Source organism: Drosophila elegans, unplaced genomic scaffold, assembly GCF_018152505.1.
Source record: "Drosophila elegans isolate 14027-0461.03 unplaced genomic scaffold, ASM1815250v1 contig_476, whole genome shotgun sequence".
NCBI classification, from domain to species: domain Eukaryota; kingdom Metazoa; phylum Arthropoda; class Insecta; order Diptera; family Drosophilidae; genus Drosophila; species Drosophila elegans.
In genome coordinates this window covers 10,625,890-10,642,035 of record NW_024545863.1, presented here as the reverse complement: position 1 = coordinate 10,642,035, position 16,146 = coordinate 10,625,890, and the positions used below count along the sequence as shown (strand labels likewise).

At 44.8% G+C, this 16,146-nt stretch overlaps 4 protein-coding genes across 5 annotated transcripts; 2 read left to right on the top strand and 2 right to left on the bottom strand.

Annotated features, from left to right (window-relative positions):
* Nucleotides 1–10: 10 nt before the first annotated feature.
* Nucleotides 11–983, bottom strand: LOC108141093 (isopentenyl-diphosphate Delta-isomerase 1). Its single transcript, XM_017264296.2, has 2 exons — nt 570–983; nt 11–507 (listed from the first exon to the last, which is right to left on the bottom strand). Exons 1-2 carry the CDS (start codon nt 879–881, stop codon nt 52–54), a joined length of 768 nt encoding a protein of 255 aa, XP_017119785.1. The 5' UTR covers nt 882–983; the 3' UTR covers nt 11–51.
* A 27-nt stretch (nt 984–1,010) lies between these two features.
* Nucleotides 1,011–1,859, top strand: LOC108141096 (AP-2 complex subunit sigma). The gene is made up of 3 exons (XM_017264298.1): nt 1,011–1,137; nt 1,194–1,343; nt 1,402–1,859. The coding sequence occupies exons 1-3, from the start codon at nt 1,135–1,137 to the stop codon at nt 1,675–1,677; spliced, it is 429 nt and encodes a 142-aa protein (XP_017119787.1). The 5' UTR covers nt 1,011–1,134; the 3' UTR covers nt 1,678–1,859.
* Nucleotides 1,860–1,985: 126 nt separating this feature from the next.
* On the top strand, nt 1,986–4,960 carry LOC108141095 (ras-related protein Rab-1A). Its single transcript, XM_017264297.2, has 5 exons — nt 1,986–2,277; nt 3,239–3,359; nt 3,423–3,470; nt 3,527–3,754; nt 3,827–4,960. The coding sequence occupies exons 1-5, from the start codon at nt 2,255–2,257 to the stop codon at nt 4,022–4,024; spliced, it is 618 nt and encodes a 205-aa protein (XP_017119786.1). The 5' UTR covers nt 1,986–2,254; the 3' UTR covers nt 4,025–4,960.
* A 1,620-nt stretch (nt 4,961–6,580) lies between these two features.
* LOC108141227 (growth hormone secretagogue receptor type 1) lies at nt 6,581–13,701 on the bottom strand. Of its 2 annotated transcripts, none has more exons than XM_017264482.2 (4): nt 13,071–13,701; nt 11,943–12,105; nt 11,700–11,880; nt 6,581–7,678 (listed from the first exon to the last, which is right to left on the bottom strand). In XM_017264482.2, the coding sequence occupies exons 1-4, from the start codon at nt 13,158–13,160 to the stop codon at nt 6,709–6,711; spliced, it is 1,404 nt and encodes a 467-aa protein (XP_017119971.1). In that variant the 5' UTR covers nt 13,161–13,701; the 3' UTR covers nt 6,581–6,708. The 2 variants fall into 2 exon arrangements, with proteins under 2 accessions (XP_017119971.1, XP_017119972.1); XM_017264483.2 differs by having other exon boundaries at nt 7,615–9,863.
* Nucleotides 13,702–16,146: the final 2,445 nt, after the last annotated feature.

Genomic DNA, 16,146 nt, shown 5'->3' with positions numbered 1-16,146 from the left:
AAAGGCCCGCTTTGAGGCGTCATAACTTGTATTTTTGGTTCGTTAGCACATTTAAAAGCGCTGAATGTTACTCAAGTCCTCGAACTGCTCCAGCTGATGCAAATTGTCCCACCACAGCTTCAGGCGGTGCTGCAGAATCAGGGAGAACCAGGGTGTCAACGGGGCACTGAACTTGGCCACCGCCTCGTCGATCTTGTCGCGTCGCAGGAAGCGCACCTCGCTGACCTCGTTGCTGTTTGGCCGCAGGGTAACGTCCTTCTGCAGGAACAGGATGTAGTCGATCTCGTGCTCGCCCCAAACGCCATCGCCTGTGTCCGCATAGTGAATGCGGGTCAGGTAGCGAAAGTCCTGCGGCTGCAGCTCCTCCATGGGAATGCCCAGTTCGTAGTTAAGGCGTCGCTGGGCGGCCAGTCGGATGCCCAGGGCGTTGCTCTCCTGGCGCTCTTGCTCGATCTCGTGGAGCGGATGGCTGCAGCAGGCGTTTGTGTAGGTGTTTGGGAAGGTAATCTGCGAATAAACATTTAATCATTGTAAAACAAGTAACGAGTTGATTTCCCCTGATATTTGACCTTGTGGGACGAACGCTTTTGCACCAGCATCTCGCCTTTTGCGTTGAAGAGGAAAACACTGAAGGCGCGATGTAGCCTCACATCTCCAGACTTTGGGTGCACTCGGTGGCAGTCGGCCTTGGAGGCTGCTCCAATGGCCTGGTCGTTGGCGTCCACAAGGATGCACTGCTCCTTGAGGGCGAGCGCCTGCAGCGGATCGTGCACGGATTCCGAGGGCACTTGGCGCTGCTGCTGCTGGCCGACCACCGTCGTGGACGAGCCGCGCAGCCAGGACATGCGGGGCAGCAAGAGATTCAAGCGAGAGGGCAACATTTTTGGTAAATGACTAGTTTCGAATGCCAAAACAAATACGAAAGTGAAACTTGGTAATACAGGCGGCAGTGCTGCCAACTCGCTTGCACTGGCCTCGGCCACTTTGCAGCACTGCGCCGCAAACAGCTGTTTTGCAGAAGCGGTAGCCCTGGCCCTAGTGATACACAATTTGCTCATAATCAGTTTTTCGCTTCCGTCGCCGAACGATAAAATTGTAAATAGCCAAGCAGCTGCCTGAGCAAAGCCACGGAAAATGGTGAGTATATGGTCGGCTCACTACTGAGATCCCTTTATGACCCCCTATTCGCCCAGATACGCTTCATACTCATACAAAATCGAGCTGGAAAAACTCGCCTGGCCAAGTGGTACATGAACTTCGACGATGACGAGAAACAGAAACTGATTGAGGAGGTGCATGCCGTGGTCACAGTGCGCGATGCCAAGCACACCAACTTCGTGGAGGTGGGATCGAGTCTGTTTGTCCTATTGGAAACCCCGCTAAAGCTTCTGCCCTTTCCAGTTCCGCAATTTCAAGATCGTGTACCGACGCTATGCGGGCCTGTATTTCTGCATCTGCGTGGACGTAAACGACAACAATCTGTGCTATCTGGAGGCCATCCACAATTTCGTAGAGGTGCTGAACGAATACTTCCATAATGTGTGCGAGCTGGACCTGGTTTTTAACTTCTACAAGGTGTACAGCGTGGTGGACGAGATGTTCCTGGCGGGTGAGATCCGAGAAACATCGCAGACAAAGGTGCTCAAGCAGCTGCTCACGCTGAATTCGCTGGAGTAGATCCGCCGGATAGGATCGCCAGATGCATTCCCCCAGGCGTTATACCCGCTTATCGAATCTTCTTTCATATACTATTACGCGTATTATTATTATTATCTGTAATGTGTTCTCTATGCAAGCACTCAAATGTTAAAAGCCGTGTTTAGAAACAAATGATGTACAATAAGAGATTGTAAAAGCTACATATTGGTTTTTAATGGGGGTGTTGGGGTCAGAAGGCGATTTTTTCCATTGGATCCGCCCACTCATCGGATGGCAAGTGGGTGTGCAGCCCTGGTCGGGAGAAGGCCACGCACACTTTCCAACACTGCCGCTAATGCCACTTCGTCATTTTTTCAGTCGCCATTGTTCTCTCCCGACCGTCGAATTTGTGGAAATAATCGTATTTCCCTTTAAAATTCGCTGCAATAAATACTATAGCGAGCTGTAAAACACAACATAACCGAGTGCGTGTCGATATTTAGTAATTCGGAGCGCGCAAGTCGATTGAAAACGGTCAAAACAGCAGCCAGTCCAGGGCCAGAAATCGAATATTTGTTCGTGGCAAATATATATAATCTTGTGAAAAAGCCAGAAAATGTCATCTGTGAATCCGGAATAGTAAGTCGTCACATGCAGCAACTGCGCATAATTAGGATTGGGAGCAGAGACTGGTTTTCCGTGGAAACATTTCCACGCCTGGCCTTCGATAATAGTTTCTTTTATTTTTTTCTGCGACGTCATTTCTGCTACGTTTCATTCCCATTCATCATCGAGCAGCCCCACTCCCTTTTCGCCTTCGTTGGCGACTCCAAAAACAGACGATTCGCTGAAAAACATTAAAACAGACTTACAACCGCCCCAAACCAGAATAAAAAGTGTGTGTTCTAGCGAAGATTTGAATGAAAATGCATACACACGGGCGGGGAGCGGCAGGAAACTCAGTTAGCCATCAAAAATCGCGATAATTGTTGCTCTCGGACCCTGAATCGGCCATATATATATATATATATAGCCAGATCCTAGTAGACGAGCCAAATCGCTGGGCGGGCGGATGAGTCACCTGCGTGGAGAGCGTTTCCCACCCCCAGCGAAATGCTACGTAATCAAAAGCCATTCTAGTTCCACTTAATTGCTTTCCCTCACTTTAAGGCAATTAAAGCCTCGATCTTGATTTGCAAAGTCCAGAAAGTCTCTTCCAATCGCCAGCATATATATGTATGTACATAGGTTATTGTAACATTATCATACATCACCCAGAAATTGGGGGTTGATGTTGGACATAACGCGATAAGATAAAGCCTCGCGCAAACCGGTTTTATGCATATTCGGAGAATAAACGGACTAAACTAAAGTTCCCTGTTTGTTGGATTAATCACACTTTAGTTGAATTTAAACTCCTCTATCAAACCCATTTCTTTTCAAGCTTACTCTGAACACTCACATCTATACTTTGAACTGTTGAACTTTGTATCTTGTGGAGATATCTCTTATATACTCCAAATTTTGTATATATGTGTTTCCCAAGATTAATTATGTGATATATTTCAAAGACTAAAAGTAATCATTCCTCATTTTGCAGCGACTATCTCTTTAAACTGCTGCTGATTGGCGACTCGGGCGTTGGAAAGTCCTGTCTTCTATTGCGATTTGCCGATGACACATATACAGAGAGCTATATCAGCACAATCGGAGTGGATTTCGTAAGCCAACTGGAATGTTGTGAAAATTTGTAATATCTGACTTATAAAACCTTTGTTTTGCAGAAAATCAGGACCATAGAACTGGACGGAAAGACCATTAAACTGCAAATCGTAAGCATAAAGTAGGTGGATGCAATCAAGATCCAGACTGACATGACTCTTTACAGTGGGATACTGCTGGCCAGGAGCGCTTCCGCACCATCACGTCGTCATATTATAGGGGCGCCCATGGCATTATTGTCGTATACGATTGCACGGACCAGGAGTCCTTCAACAATGTGAAGCAGTGGCTGGAGGAGATCGAGCGGTACGCCTGCGAGAATGTCAACAAGTTGCTGGTCGGCAACAAGAGCGACTTGACCACCAAGAAGGTCGTCGACCACACCACAGCTGCGGTGAGTAAAGGGAGGGGGTTGTTGGGAGAAGAAAGGTTTACTAAACCAGGTGCCTTGTTTTCGACCCTGCAGGAGTACGCTGCCCAGTTAGGCATTCCATTCCTTGAAACTTCGGCCAAGAGCGCCACCAACGTGGAGCAGGCCTTCATGACGATGGCGGCCGAGATCAAGAATCGCGTCGGGCCGCCGTCCAGCGCCACCGACAACGCTAGCAAAGTGAAAATCGATCAAGGACGTCCAGTGGAAAACACCAAATCGGGTTGCTGCTGAATAACTCTGATTGTGAATCATTATTTTATTATACAATTAAACAAAATTTAAATATAATAAATTAAAACGGAAACCACACAATAATAACAAAAACAGAAGCGAAAGCGAAAGCGATGGCGATTCCTCAAAATCGCAATTAAAAAATTAATTCTGTAATAACAATAATGATGAGGAATGACGAGTAGAGCGTTTGTATGATCCTAACCGTGATTCAATTCGATACACACTTTAAGCAAATATGTATTAGGTACGTAGCCAACAAGATCCAGACTTCAGACATCCCCACACACACACACAAGGACATCGATCCTGATACTAACCGTATTTCTGATTTCAGCAGAGTTCTGTTTATAAGTAGTGCAAAGCAAGCAAATTCGGTGTAGCAATTAACTTAATATAACTAACCTAAAGTAAGAACTTACCTATCACAGCAGCGCGAAACGATACCGAAACCAATATGTACTGTTAAACTACACATTAATTGAGCGGAGCGGAGGCGACGGCAAGAGCAATTATACTTGTACTGTGTCAGCTACTACTTACCACTATGTATACATATGTATGTGTTTAAATTACAAATACAATTTTCTAAACATATTATCTCTAGCGAAAGTGCTTGCCACTTGTCTCTGTCATATTGAAATTTTATGTAAATCGAAAGGAACCCAAAACCGAACGAACATTTTTAGAATTAACCTCGAGCGATTGTGTGTTTGTATTTTCGTGTGACGCAAGGGATTTGTTTAGGCACATAATTAGTGTAATAATGACGACATAGCGATGGAGTTTAATAAAAATTATTGCGAGAGCGTACATATATAAATTGAAAAGGTTTGGGATCAAGGACACAAATATACACCTTAGTTTTGGTTTTCATTGTCGCCCGAATTTGAATCTTAATTTCGCTAAAGTCAAATAAAATCAATCTGTACCGAAGCCCATTAACGATTTGTTTTATTCCACAATTTTGGACAGATTCCAAAGACTAAAGTGAAGGCCGGCACAAGCCGGCACACAACTAAATAGTTTTGGCACACCCTTCTGTAAGGGAAACTGATATTATTAGAGAAATTGTTGTTAAATATTTGGAATTAAAAAAATGTGTCATAATGGATTTAGTTAGAACAATAAAGAAAGTTTTGGTAATTACTTACATTACCCTGCTGAGCCTCAAAAATCTCATTAATCTAGTGTCTATTTTAAATGTCAAGAATTGAGGTTCCGCAGGGTAAATTAAGCAATTTCCAAATCTTTCTGTATTGTTTTGTCATAATTTTATTTTTATTAATAATTTTTTTTTTTTGGCGACCACATAGTGTTCCAATTACTGACTTTAAAATTGATTGTGTTTTTATCAACACCAAACAATAGAATTAAATAAACTTATATTCAATAAACAAGAAAGAAAACTGGCTTCGGCAGGCCGAATTTAATTTGCCTTAACTTTAGTGTTACATGTATATTCACATAAAAATTAATGTCAGTCCCTACGGTTATGCCGCTTTTGCATTTATTTGTTCTGTATTTAACTTCTTTTTTGTTTTCGTAAAAATCATCTAGATATCGAGCTATATAGTTTGTAAGACAACGAAGTTTCATATATCGATTGTCTTATTACATATTATGATAAATATTTCCTATGACATATATTTAATATCGTTGTCCGATTATAAAACAAAACCCGAATTTATAAAAAAAAACTTAATAATCCGCCGGCTTATACGGGTTTTTTTTAGGTTAATAAAATAATAATAATAAAATGATTATTGGTTTTTAGGCTTATATTTTTTAAAAATTAGTTTATGTTGCAGTTTTAGCGACTTGATCAAACTTTGTCGAGGTCTAGCATCTATATAAGAAACCCTATCCTTATAATGGATATGAAAGTTGAATAATGTTATATTCCTTGTAAAATAATCGACCGAAATCGAAAATGGTACCATACCAAAAATGTTGAGTATCATTTTTTGAATCAGGGAGGCGATCTGCAGTTTTAAAAGTCTAACCTTTCAGTGATTAGTTTCAGAACTTTATTATATTATAATTTATTATAATATTAGTCAGAAGTTTGCAAAGCAGTGAAGGAGACATCTCCGACTTTATAAAGTAAATATGTTCTTGATCATATCACTAGGTGAGTTGATCTAGCCATGTCCGTCTCCCCTATTGATCCTAATCGAGAATATATATACTCTATGGGGTCGGAAACATATCTCTGCAAGGGTATAAAAAATTAAAAAAAAATATTACTTTTCTATTTTGTAATTTGTTTTAAAAATTCTTTTTGACTTTTTAATAATTTGACAGTTTAGAATTACGCTTTTAATTTTATTCAAATCAGAAAACAATATCATATAGCTCCATAGGAATGATCAAATCATTGAGTTGCAAACCATCATAGCTTCAATGTTTTTAAGCATACGCAAATAAACCATAATTTTAGTGTTTTCATAAATATTTAATTTTTGCAATAGATGCAAGGGACTATGAACTTCGGCTTGCCGAAGTTTGCTTCCTTTCTTGTTTTTATTGGTTTCAAAAACATCTTCTCTAGCTTTTATTGACTTCTTCTGAGGTACTTCAGTCTTTACAACAAAATTTGTTCTAATCTATGACTATTTGCTGTTGGAATTCAACTAAATACTTGAACGGTTGCTGGCAGTGGAGGATTCGGAGGATGGGTTTCATATCTTGCTGGCTCGCCGCTCCTGCAGACAGGCGGTGGTGACAGTAGCAGCCGTCGTCCCGATGATAGCGGCTCCCAGGATGCCCCGCTCTCGCTCGCTCAGCCCGGAAACGGACAGACTGTTGCTGCGCCACGCAGACGAGGAGGTCGTGCGGTCCGTGCCCGAGGAGGTGGATATGGAGTTGATCAGAAAGGTGGCCTCTCGGCGGAGGGTGCGGCGCGGATGACGGGCACCGACCGATCCGGCCAGAGTGGCTCCCTCTTCGGCGTCCTGTTCCCGACGTCTGGATGTGGTGCGCCCACTTCCGCCCGCCGCCGGGTGCTGTCTCTGGTGGTAGTGATGGCCATGACGGTGGTGCGGCCGCTGGCCCAGACAAGTGAGCAGCAGTCGCCAGAAGCCGCTGCGGAACTTCGAGGACATCAGGTTGTACAGGATGGGGTTCATGGCCGAGTTGAGGTAGAGCATAAAGCGCGAAAAGTACAGCAGATTGTAGTAGCCGGCCAGGCCCAGGCTCTCCACATCCTCGGCGCTGGCCAGGATCACCCACAGGGTGAAGGCGCGAAAGGGCAGCAGGCACACGAAGAAGCTGGACACGACGGCCACCAGCATGAAGATCACCTGCTTGCGGTGCTTTCTCATTCCGTTGCTCTGCTGATGGCTGCTGCCCTTGGAGCTGACACATGGCACCTGGGTGGAGCTACTGGCTGCCCCGCCCACCGGCGGCTGTGGTTGAGGCTGTGGCTGCGGGGAGGTGGGTCGATGGAAGGCAGTGTTCGGACGCAGGAGCTTGTAGGCAATCGCCGCGTACAGAAGGACCAGAATGCCGAAGGGCAGAAAGAAAAAGACCGTGATGCTGCCCACAAAGTAGAAGATCGGCCAGAAGCCATCGGCGGCGGTGGTGCAAACGGGGGCGTCGGTACCATCCCCATAGGGCTCCACGCTGTAGCTGGATATGGCGATGATGGGACTGCAAGAATCATATTTATCGTGTTAGTGGGGTCGAGCGAGTGGCATTCGGTGGCTGGTGGTGTTGTCTGCAAAGTTTTAACGCGCTGCTAGCAGGAAACAAACAAATATTTAAAATCTACTCAATGGCCAACTACTGGAAAAGTTTCGGGGGCGAAGCACTCAACTTAATCATACAGCGGAAACGGAAACGGCAACGGCAACGTCTGCTCATACTCATCATACTCGCAGGATGGTGTGGGTTCTATCTACTTTATTACTTTACAAAACGAAAGAGATCTACGTCATGGGGCTACGAAAACAAATTAAAAAGCTAATACGTATATTTACAGAGGCTGGGCATTTGTCCGATTTCCATGGAATTACATAAATTACACTGCTGCTGCTGGCAAAATGATTAGAGGTTCCGGTTGTATGGGGAAATGTTGAAAAAGACGATTCCTTTGACCCGTCATGAGTTGTCATAAAAAATTTATTTACGTACTTACATACAAACTCTTTGCTCTTCTTGTGCGTGCGTGCGTGTGTGGCGTTGTATTTATAAGCTGAGTGTATCGTATATATAAATATGTTCGTATGAATATAAATATAAATATTAATATTGAGCTATGTTTGCGTAGGTGTGTGTGCGTGTGTGTGTGTGTGGTGTATGTACAGCTGTGTTTACATGTGCTAAGCTTTTTATTTGAGCCGCCGCCAAGTAGGCAACAGTTTTTTTTTCGGACATCCGGTGATGGCCGCCCGTGTAATGGCGGCCATTTTGTTTGGGCCGCAATGGCCGCATGGCCGTCGTACGGAAACTATCCCAATACACCTAAATCATGTTTATCCGCCGCCTTGATGGGGCACCAAAACGCATATTAAGCCATTTACATTTCCATTTCCCTCTTCCTCTCTCTTCCAAAGTATTGCCGCTTAATGGCTTACCCCCAATGCAGAGCACGACTCCAAACTCTGACCAGTAGTGATAGGTAGTTGTAGTGCTGTTCGGCTGTTCGGCTGTCGTTGCTGTTATTTATCTTTGGCACATTCATTCGAGTTTAATAGCCCGAAAAATTGATTGTTTTTTGTACGGAAATGTCCAAGGCGATGCTCGGAGCTGTCAACGGTTGACTGAAATCGATTATGGCCTGCCAAAGCGTTCGGGTTGCGATTTTTGTTTGCCAGGATCAAATCGGCGTCATCGGCACATTCCGGCCAAGTGAAGCGAGCGTGTAAACGGGTTACAGGCGATTTTTCACGCTCATCGCTCTCCTGGGTAGATTTACTATTTCATTTCAGTTCCCTTCTGTTCTGCAGCCTGGATTTTTGCCTCACTCAATTCCTTTCCGTCCAATGCCTCCTCATCGAAACTTATTTGCAGTCTGTGGCGTCGCGCCTGCCGACTGTCACTCACTCGCCTGGCCATTCCCCTGCCCAATGTCGAGTGCTGCAGCATGGCCATGGCCTCCAGGTCGCTGCCGCACGGCATTTGCATCTCAATCTTGAGGCGGGTGCGACTGATGTCCTCGCTGCAGCGGCGATTGGAACTCCGCGACAGGAGACTGGAGCTAGTGACTGCCGTGGCGTTCGAGGAGGTGGTATTCGTGTTGGTGGCCATGCCCAGGGACAAGGTGCCACTGCGGCCACGAGAGGAGTACTCCTCCCGCCTGCCCAGGGTGACCAGGTCCAGCAGTAGCCGTCCAGCATCCTGACAAAGCCGCGCAAAGCCCCTACGGAATTTCGTGGACATCAGGTTGTAGAGAATGGGGTTCATGGCGGAGTTGAGGTACACCATGATTCGGCAGAAGTAGAGCAGACTGTAGTAGCGCACCAGGCCCAGGTCGTGGAGCGTCTGGTCCGTGCTAAGGATGATCCACAGCGTGAGCACCCGGAAGGGCAGCAGGCAGACGAAGAAGGACAGCACCACGGCGCCGAGCATGAGGACCACCTGCTTGCGGGCCCGCAGACTGAGTTCCGGCTTCGTGGGACGGGCACGCAGCATGGCGGCCCGGTTGGAGACCAGACTCCGGGCGATGATGCCGTACAGCACCACCAGGGTCACGAACGGCACCACAAAGAACACCGAGATGGTCATCAGGAAGAAGGCGAGCGTCCAGTCGGTGATGGCCTGCGTGAGGCACACGGCCACCGATGATCCATCAACGTACTCGGCCAGCTTGTACTCGGCCACCCACAGAATGGGGCTGCTCGGCCAAAATCGCAGATGGGGAGAGAAAGCAAACGAGAAACGTAATCAGGTGGCGGGGTCACCGGGGAAGTGGATAAAGGGTAATGGGTAGTGGGTAATGGATAATGGATACGGGGTGGCAATTGGGAAAAGGGCCTAGAGTGGCAGGAAGAAAGACAGGGAAGGAAGGCAGAAAGGAAGGTGATGACGATGAACCTATGACTAAGAACGAAAGGTTAACCCAGTCCGGGCTGAAGTTCAAGTCTCTTATGAACCTGTCTGGATTGGAACAGATTTTCATGACCTGTTTCTGCTTTTATGGTTTGTTTTATTTCTCCAAGTGGCAGCGAGCAAATTTACTTTGCGCGCAGTTATCAATGTCATTGAAACCTAAAGCTATAGTCAAGCTCCTTAAATTGAAAATAACAGTTATTTAAAAGAAATATATAAAGGCGTCAAAAACATTAACGTTTACTTTGCAGCGAATGTAATATATAATATTACTCTACGAGTATAAAAAATTCAAAATTATTTCTTTTAATTTTAACACACATAAAATGAAATGCAAATAAACTTTTTTTTACAAAATAAAGCTTACCAAACAACCATTACCAAATATGAAACTGATTTTAAAACTGATTAATAAATAGACATTCCTAAAACAAAATATATTGCCAACATACCAAGAACTGAAACAGTAGAAAGTTAATCTATGACTATCTTAGTCTTACATTTTTCTTCGACTTGAGTAAATATTTGCATTAAACAAACAAGCTTAAATGTCCTTTGGTTGTTTTGAGTAACCCGAAACGCAGATTAAACAGTTCCCCTGCCCAAATCCTGCCCAAATCCTCGCCGGCTAGACCGAAAGATGTGACAGTCAACAGGCGGTGGCTGTTTTATTTTTTTTTTCTGACGATTATCCGGGCGGTTTGGACGTGCGTCAGCAATGTGCCCCGCCCCTTTTTTTGGCTGCGCCCATGGGCGTCGTGCGGCGCGCCGGTTTGAATGTGTTTTAAAATGTTTCTCCGCTGCTGTTGGCCTTCGGCTTCTGGTGTGGTGTGGCGTAATTAATGGGTCTCGGCCTGGAGGCGGGTGTCCCACGGACCGACCGATTCCGGCCGTGACCCCACCACCCCCACCACCCACCCGTATTGCCCAAATGGAGGGGTCAGTGGCCGGCCCGAGAATGTGCTGTTTATTTCATTGTTAGGGACGCGGCAAGATTTGCAAAATTAAAAAGGGTCGCCGGTCGTCCTTGGACGAAGCACACAATAATAAAGTGTCAATGAAATGAAATCCATGATAGCGAACATCGGTGCTTATTAAAGATGACAGGACGCTGATAACAAGAAGCTCCAGCCCGGACAAAAGCCGTCCGGATGTCAGTAGGAATGATGATGTGAGGAGGGCAGGAAAAGCAGGAAATAGGAGGGAAAATGAAACAGTTTAGCATGTAAATGGACACGCCGATGGCACACAAAAGGTCAAACACCAAGACACACCAGAAATTCCACAACATAATGGAAAGTAAACAAAATGGAAAAAAGCGGAAAACCCGAAAACAAAACACAAATCATTAAAATGACGGCGATTGACACTTATAATTAATGAGCGAGTCGCTGAATGCTTGACTGGCCAAAATGAATAAATGAAAATAAGCCTTAAACTTGGCTAGATCTGACCGGGATAACACCATATATGTACATATAGGACTACCAACACCACTACAGAGCATGCAATGAAGCAACCGCACTAAGTGCGCTTATCGAAATTAAACTGCCAAAGTCTAATTAAATAGAAGGAAAAGCGGGACGCAGTGCTCCATGTCCAGGCGGAGCCGACCGCTTACCTCGTAAAGAGCGCTGCGATGCCCCAGGCCAAGGCGCAGATGAGGATGGCCCGCCCCTTGGTGCAGACGTAGCCGGCCTTTAACGGCTCGCAGATGGCGTAGTAGCGCTCGAACGAGATGGCCAGGATGGTCAGCACGCTGGCGTGGGCCACCGTCAGCTCCACGAACGGCACCGCCTTGCCTGGTAGAGAGAGTTCAGTTAATTAGTCTGGGGAAAAACAAACAGACCAGTAGGCAACTCACACATCTCGTGGCCGAGGACCCAGGTCTCCGGGCGGGTGTTAACCTCGACGAGGACGGTGGGCGTGCAGACGAGCAGCACCAGCAGGTCGGCGATGCTCAGGTTGGTGAGGAAGATGTTCGTCGAGTTGCGCATGTCCTTCGTCTTCACAATCACGATGGGCACCTGCAACGGAGGGGACTTAAAACGGGCTTACAGATTTGACAGCCCTAAGGAGCTCCTCAGTCAAATAATCCTGGTTTGTTCGAGCAACCATCTGTTGCTCCGACTTGAACAAATGTGGTGAAACATTCTGCGTAGAATTCTATCAGGCCGCATTTCGCGTCAGAAGTAAACTGTTTTACGAAATGTTCAATTACAAAGTTTCCATAAAGTTAAACATAGATCAGTTTATGGGTCGCTTTGTTGTGCATGTAAGACATTTAATAGTGAATTGAGCAGCAAATTGAATTTTACATTATATTACTCTTAAAAATCTTTTTTGATAGCTTAATTATTTTAAAACACAATTTCCATTTTGACGAATAGAGTTCTAAAATGCTTAGTAGGTCGTCTGAAAAATTTTCATAACTGTATTCAGTGTATAATATGTACAATAAATTATAAATTAAATCTCATTTAAAAGTTTAAGACTTATAAAACGGCTTTGCAATCACTTTTACCGGCTCAATAACATAATATTAGAAAGTGCCGAGGCCCGAGTTCGATTCTCCCCGAAAACAAATACAAATTCACAATTTTTCAGAAACATTTCGAATTGACTACCAAAAATTACAAAAATCATGTTTTTTAGATTTTCACTATCCAAAGTTTCAACAAATAGGCGGAAGCACGAACATTTCAGAAAAACCTTTTGATTTTATTTCATTATAACGGTGCACCATATGATAACATCTATGATAAAAGAGTCTTTACTCTTTTTATATTTTATATATATATATATTTTAAAATTAAGAACTAATTTTTAAGCATATTTAACGAATGAATTTTCTAAACAATTAAAAGTTTGCTTTGCATAAAAAGGGTGAATCTCCCTGCGCTCCCTAAGTGCCATTTCCGAATGAATTAATTTCAATTACAAATGCTTTTGCCTACTTTTTGTAGAGAGTGAGAAAAGGAGGAGGACTCACCATCACGTTGCCCACCACGCCCAGCAGCATGATGACTATGCAGAAGAACATGGCGGTTGTGCGGATATACGACGGAATCTGTGGCAGCATCGCCTCAGCATCGGCATCGGCATCGTCCTTGGATGTGGATGTTGCTGCTGCTGCGGCTGCTGCTGTTGCTGCTGCGGTTTCAGATGTTGCTGTAACGGCTGATGCGGCTGCGGTGGAGTTATCCTGGTGGTCAAATCCTGCGGCTGGAACACGATGAGTTGCGTGGTGTGGGCCATGGCCGCCACTAGCAGCGCCACGGGGTATCCCAGCCTGCTGCGACGACGTGGTTGCTGCTGCGCCGGATGCTGCTGCTGCGGGGAGTGCATCTTGGGCCTGGAGCGGGACAACAGGCAGAAGCAGGAGCAGGAGCAAGAGCGGGAGCAGGCGCCACAGGCAGATCCTCGGGCCTACGCCAATGCTGGTCAGCCGTGGAAGCTGCCCAATCCTGGCCACAGCGACGCCGTGGCTGCCCCTCAGCAATGTCGGTGTCCTCGTCGTCGTCCTGCGGCCCTCGGAGTGTGCGTCTCGCAATGGAATCACAGGGACAACATCGTCGCGGCTCGCAGGATGGGACGAGGATGGGCTGCTGCCGCCACCGCCCGCTGGTCAATTAAGTGGGGGGCTGCGAGGGGCTGTCCGGCTGAAATCCGTTGTAATGACCCAGCTGGCAAGTTTATGCCCACTCTTAAATACGCGCTAATGAAATTAAGTTGTCCAACGGCCTCGCGGATACTCTTCTATCGCCGGATCCGGCTGCATTAAACAAATCAATCAGTGGGGCTTTGCGGTTGTCGTCCGCGGCCTGAAGTGTCTGAAACGGCAATGGGATTAGCATTTAAGTGTCCTGCCCAGGATCAGGAAATAACCGGCCATTGACCGCCAGGCCGGCTAACTAACGATAATGAATGAAAAGTTCATTAGGCGCTGTCATTTACATAACATTAGAGCATCCGGCCCCCCTCCGTCATAAACAAGCTCATCACGCGCCCCCCAAAGCCCTTGACCAAAGGGCACTGGACCGAAGCCACCAGGACAGTGGCATGGGTCTTAACTGAAAGCAGGGTTCGTCCCAAGCTGAGTACAGCTTGACATATAAGGGTATAGTATGAAAATGGTTTCAGCGTTTTGGGAACACATTTTGCCCACACTTTTAAGGCATTGCCACAAGTGTTTTCAATTCGACGAACTTGTCAATTTTGGTAACGTAAAGAAGAAAGTTACATTACTATATATATTTTAAAGATTCACTTTTATTTTTTGTGAACAGTGCAACATTTATCAGGTAACATTTTTGGCCACCGAAATAAGAAGTTCGTCATTTTTTGCTTTTTAAAGTTGCCTTATGTCTTAGAAATTGTTTTTAGATGTATTTGAGTTAAGCTGAATTTAATTCGACTGTGGGTCGATATCAAAACTGCTGCAAAAGTTAGATTTTGAGCAAATTTGTCGATAAAAAAAATTTGGTTCGCTCAAAACAATACTCATAAAAGAATCACAAATAATTGTGAGTTTTTGTTTTCAATCAAAGTATATATATATATATAGTATGATATTATTATAGTTTTTGCAGTCTCTAGCTTAATGATACCTCTAAGAGTTGTTGATACATTTAAGTAAAGGATTTGGAATAACAAAGACTTTTGTGCTTTTTTTTTTAGTAATCAGCTAAATTATAAGCAAAATCTGAAAAGTTGATAAAAACATTTGACAAATTCGTCAAGGTATTGGATCCTGTTTTTTCCCAGTAGAAGTTTTGAAACAGTACACGTTTCCAAAATCGTGAATGTTAAGGCTGTTAAACTAAAATATATATAATTTTTTAAAATTCAAAGTAGCTTGAAGCTACTTTATGAACGTCTACAAAATTAAATTTATAAGAAATTCTTTTTTGAAAATAATATCTGGGTGAAAATATTATATTTAATATATTTGTTTGATATTTAATTGCTTTTGACAAGCTGTGATTTCAACAGATTACTTAATTTTTTTTTTCCAAATTTAATACAAAAGTTCGTTTACCATTCTTAAAGGTAAAAAGAAATTGTAAAAATAGTGATCCTAAATTTTAAAAACGCGACTACCATAGCAGATCAAAGTAAATATTTGTGGAAAGTTGGCTGGGAAAACCAATTTTTTATATTCAAATTCGATTAGGGATGCATATTCTGTTGACATGTTTTATAAATTGGAATACTTAGGCTCTTCAGCCCCTACTCTGATCACATTTAACTACTGTTTAACGGCTTCATCCCCAGACAACGCTCCTGAATTGGATGTTTGCTCGCATCTCGAGTGACACTGTCGCCTGGCAGACGGCGATTATCGCCGAGAGCCACCGCCGATGGCGTCTGCTGGCCATCTTCATCCTCATCAGCCGAATGGCTGTTGTCAGCCAAATGGCTTTATTAAATCCCCATCTTTGCGGCGCGCAACTCGCTTAATTACATTATGCTCATACAGAGCCAAGCACACACATCCCGGGATGAGGATGAGGATGAGGATTGGACCGGGGGACACGGACACTTGGACGGGTAAACAGAAGCTTCCGGTGTTGTTTGCGATTGAGTAGTGGCTGGGATGGGGGTGAAGGGGCCATGGGCAGCGCCAGTTTGATTAATTTGATAAATTCATTATGGGCACACCATATTGGCCAGTTCCTGGGGATTGTTCCTGTCCGGATGCTTTTGACTGCGAGCCTGGATCATGTCCTTTTTCCTTGGGCCAAGCTGTGCACTTTGTTTGTTGTGGCCCAGGATCTCGGAATGGGCTGTGGGTTCAATGTCCCCAAATGACATAACCAGGCAGTTTATGTCACATTTGGCTTAAAAATGCGACTTTAACGATGCTCAGCTAGGGGATTTGCCCAGGAGCAAAGGAGTGGTCTCTGCTCTCTATTGGCCATTTTGCTGGGCGTAATTGTTTCGAAAGTTTCGAGTTGGTCATGTAGAAAGACAAATGAATCGTTTCAAACTTTTCGCTGGGAGCTGTGGCCACGGCCATCAATATGGGCCACTTGGTTGGACAACCGGACAACACCAGAAACCAC

Bases quoted from the DNA above. Each gene is read 5' to 3' on its own strand.
- LOC108141093 (XM_017264296.2), bottom strand. From the start codon at position 881: ATGTTGCCCTCTCGCTTGAATCTCTTGCTGCCCCGCATGTCCTGGCTG. The intron at 508-569 runs GTCAAATATCAG...GTTTATTCGCAG, and splicing joins AAAAGCGTTCGTCCCACAAG to ATTACCTTCCCAAACACCTA.
- LOC108141096 (XM_017264298.1), top strand. The intron at 1,344-1,401 runs GTGGGATCGAGT...TGCCCTTTCCAG, and splicing joins AGCACACCAACTTCGTGGAG to TTCCGCAATTTCAAGATCGT.
- LOC108141095 (XM_017264297.2), top strand. From the start codon at position 2,255: ATGTCATCTGTGAATCCGGAATA. The intron at 2,278-3,238 runs GTAAGTCGTCAC...CTCATTTTGCAG, and splicing joins TCATCTGTGAATCCGGAATA to CGACTATCTCTTTAAACTGC. The intron at 3,360-3,422 runs GTAAGCCAACTG...TTTGTTTTGCAG, and splicing joins GCACAATCGGAGTGGATTTC to AAAATCAGGACCATAGAACT.
- LOC108141227 (XM_017264482.2), bottom strand. From the start codon at position 13,160: ATGCTGCCACAGATTCCGTCGTATATCCGCACAACCGCCATGTTCTTC. The intron at 11,881-11,942 runs GTGAGTTGCCTA...TCTCTCTACCAG, and splicing joins GGTCCTCGGCCACGAGATGT to GCAAGGCGGTGCCGTTCGTG. The intron at 7,679-11,699 runs GTAAGCGGTCGG...TGATTCTTGCAG, and splicing joins ATCGCAGCGCTCTTTACGAG to TCCCATCATCGCCATATCCA.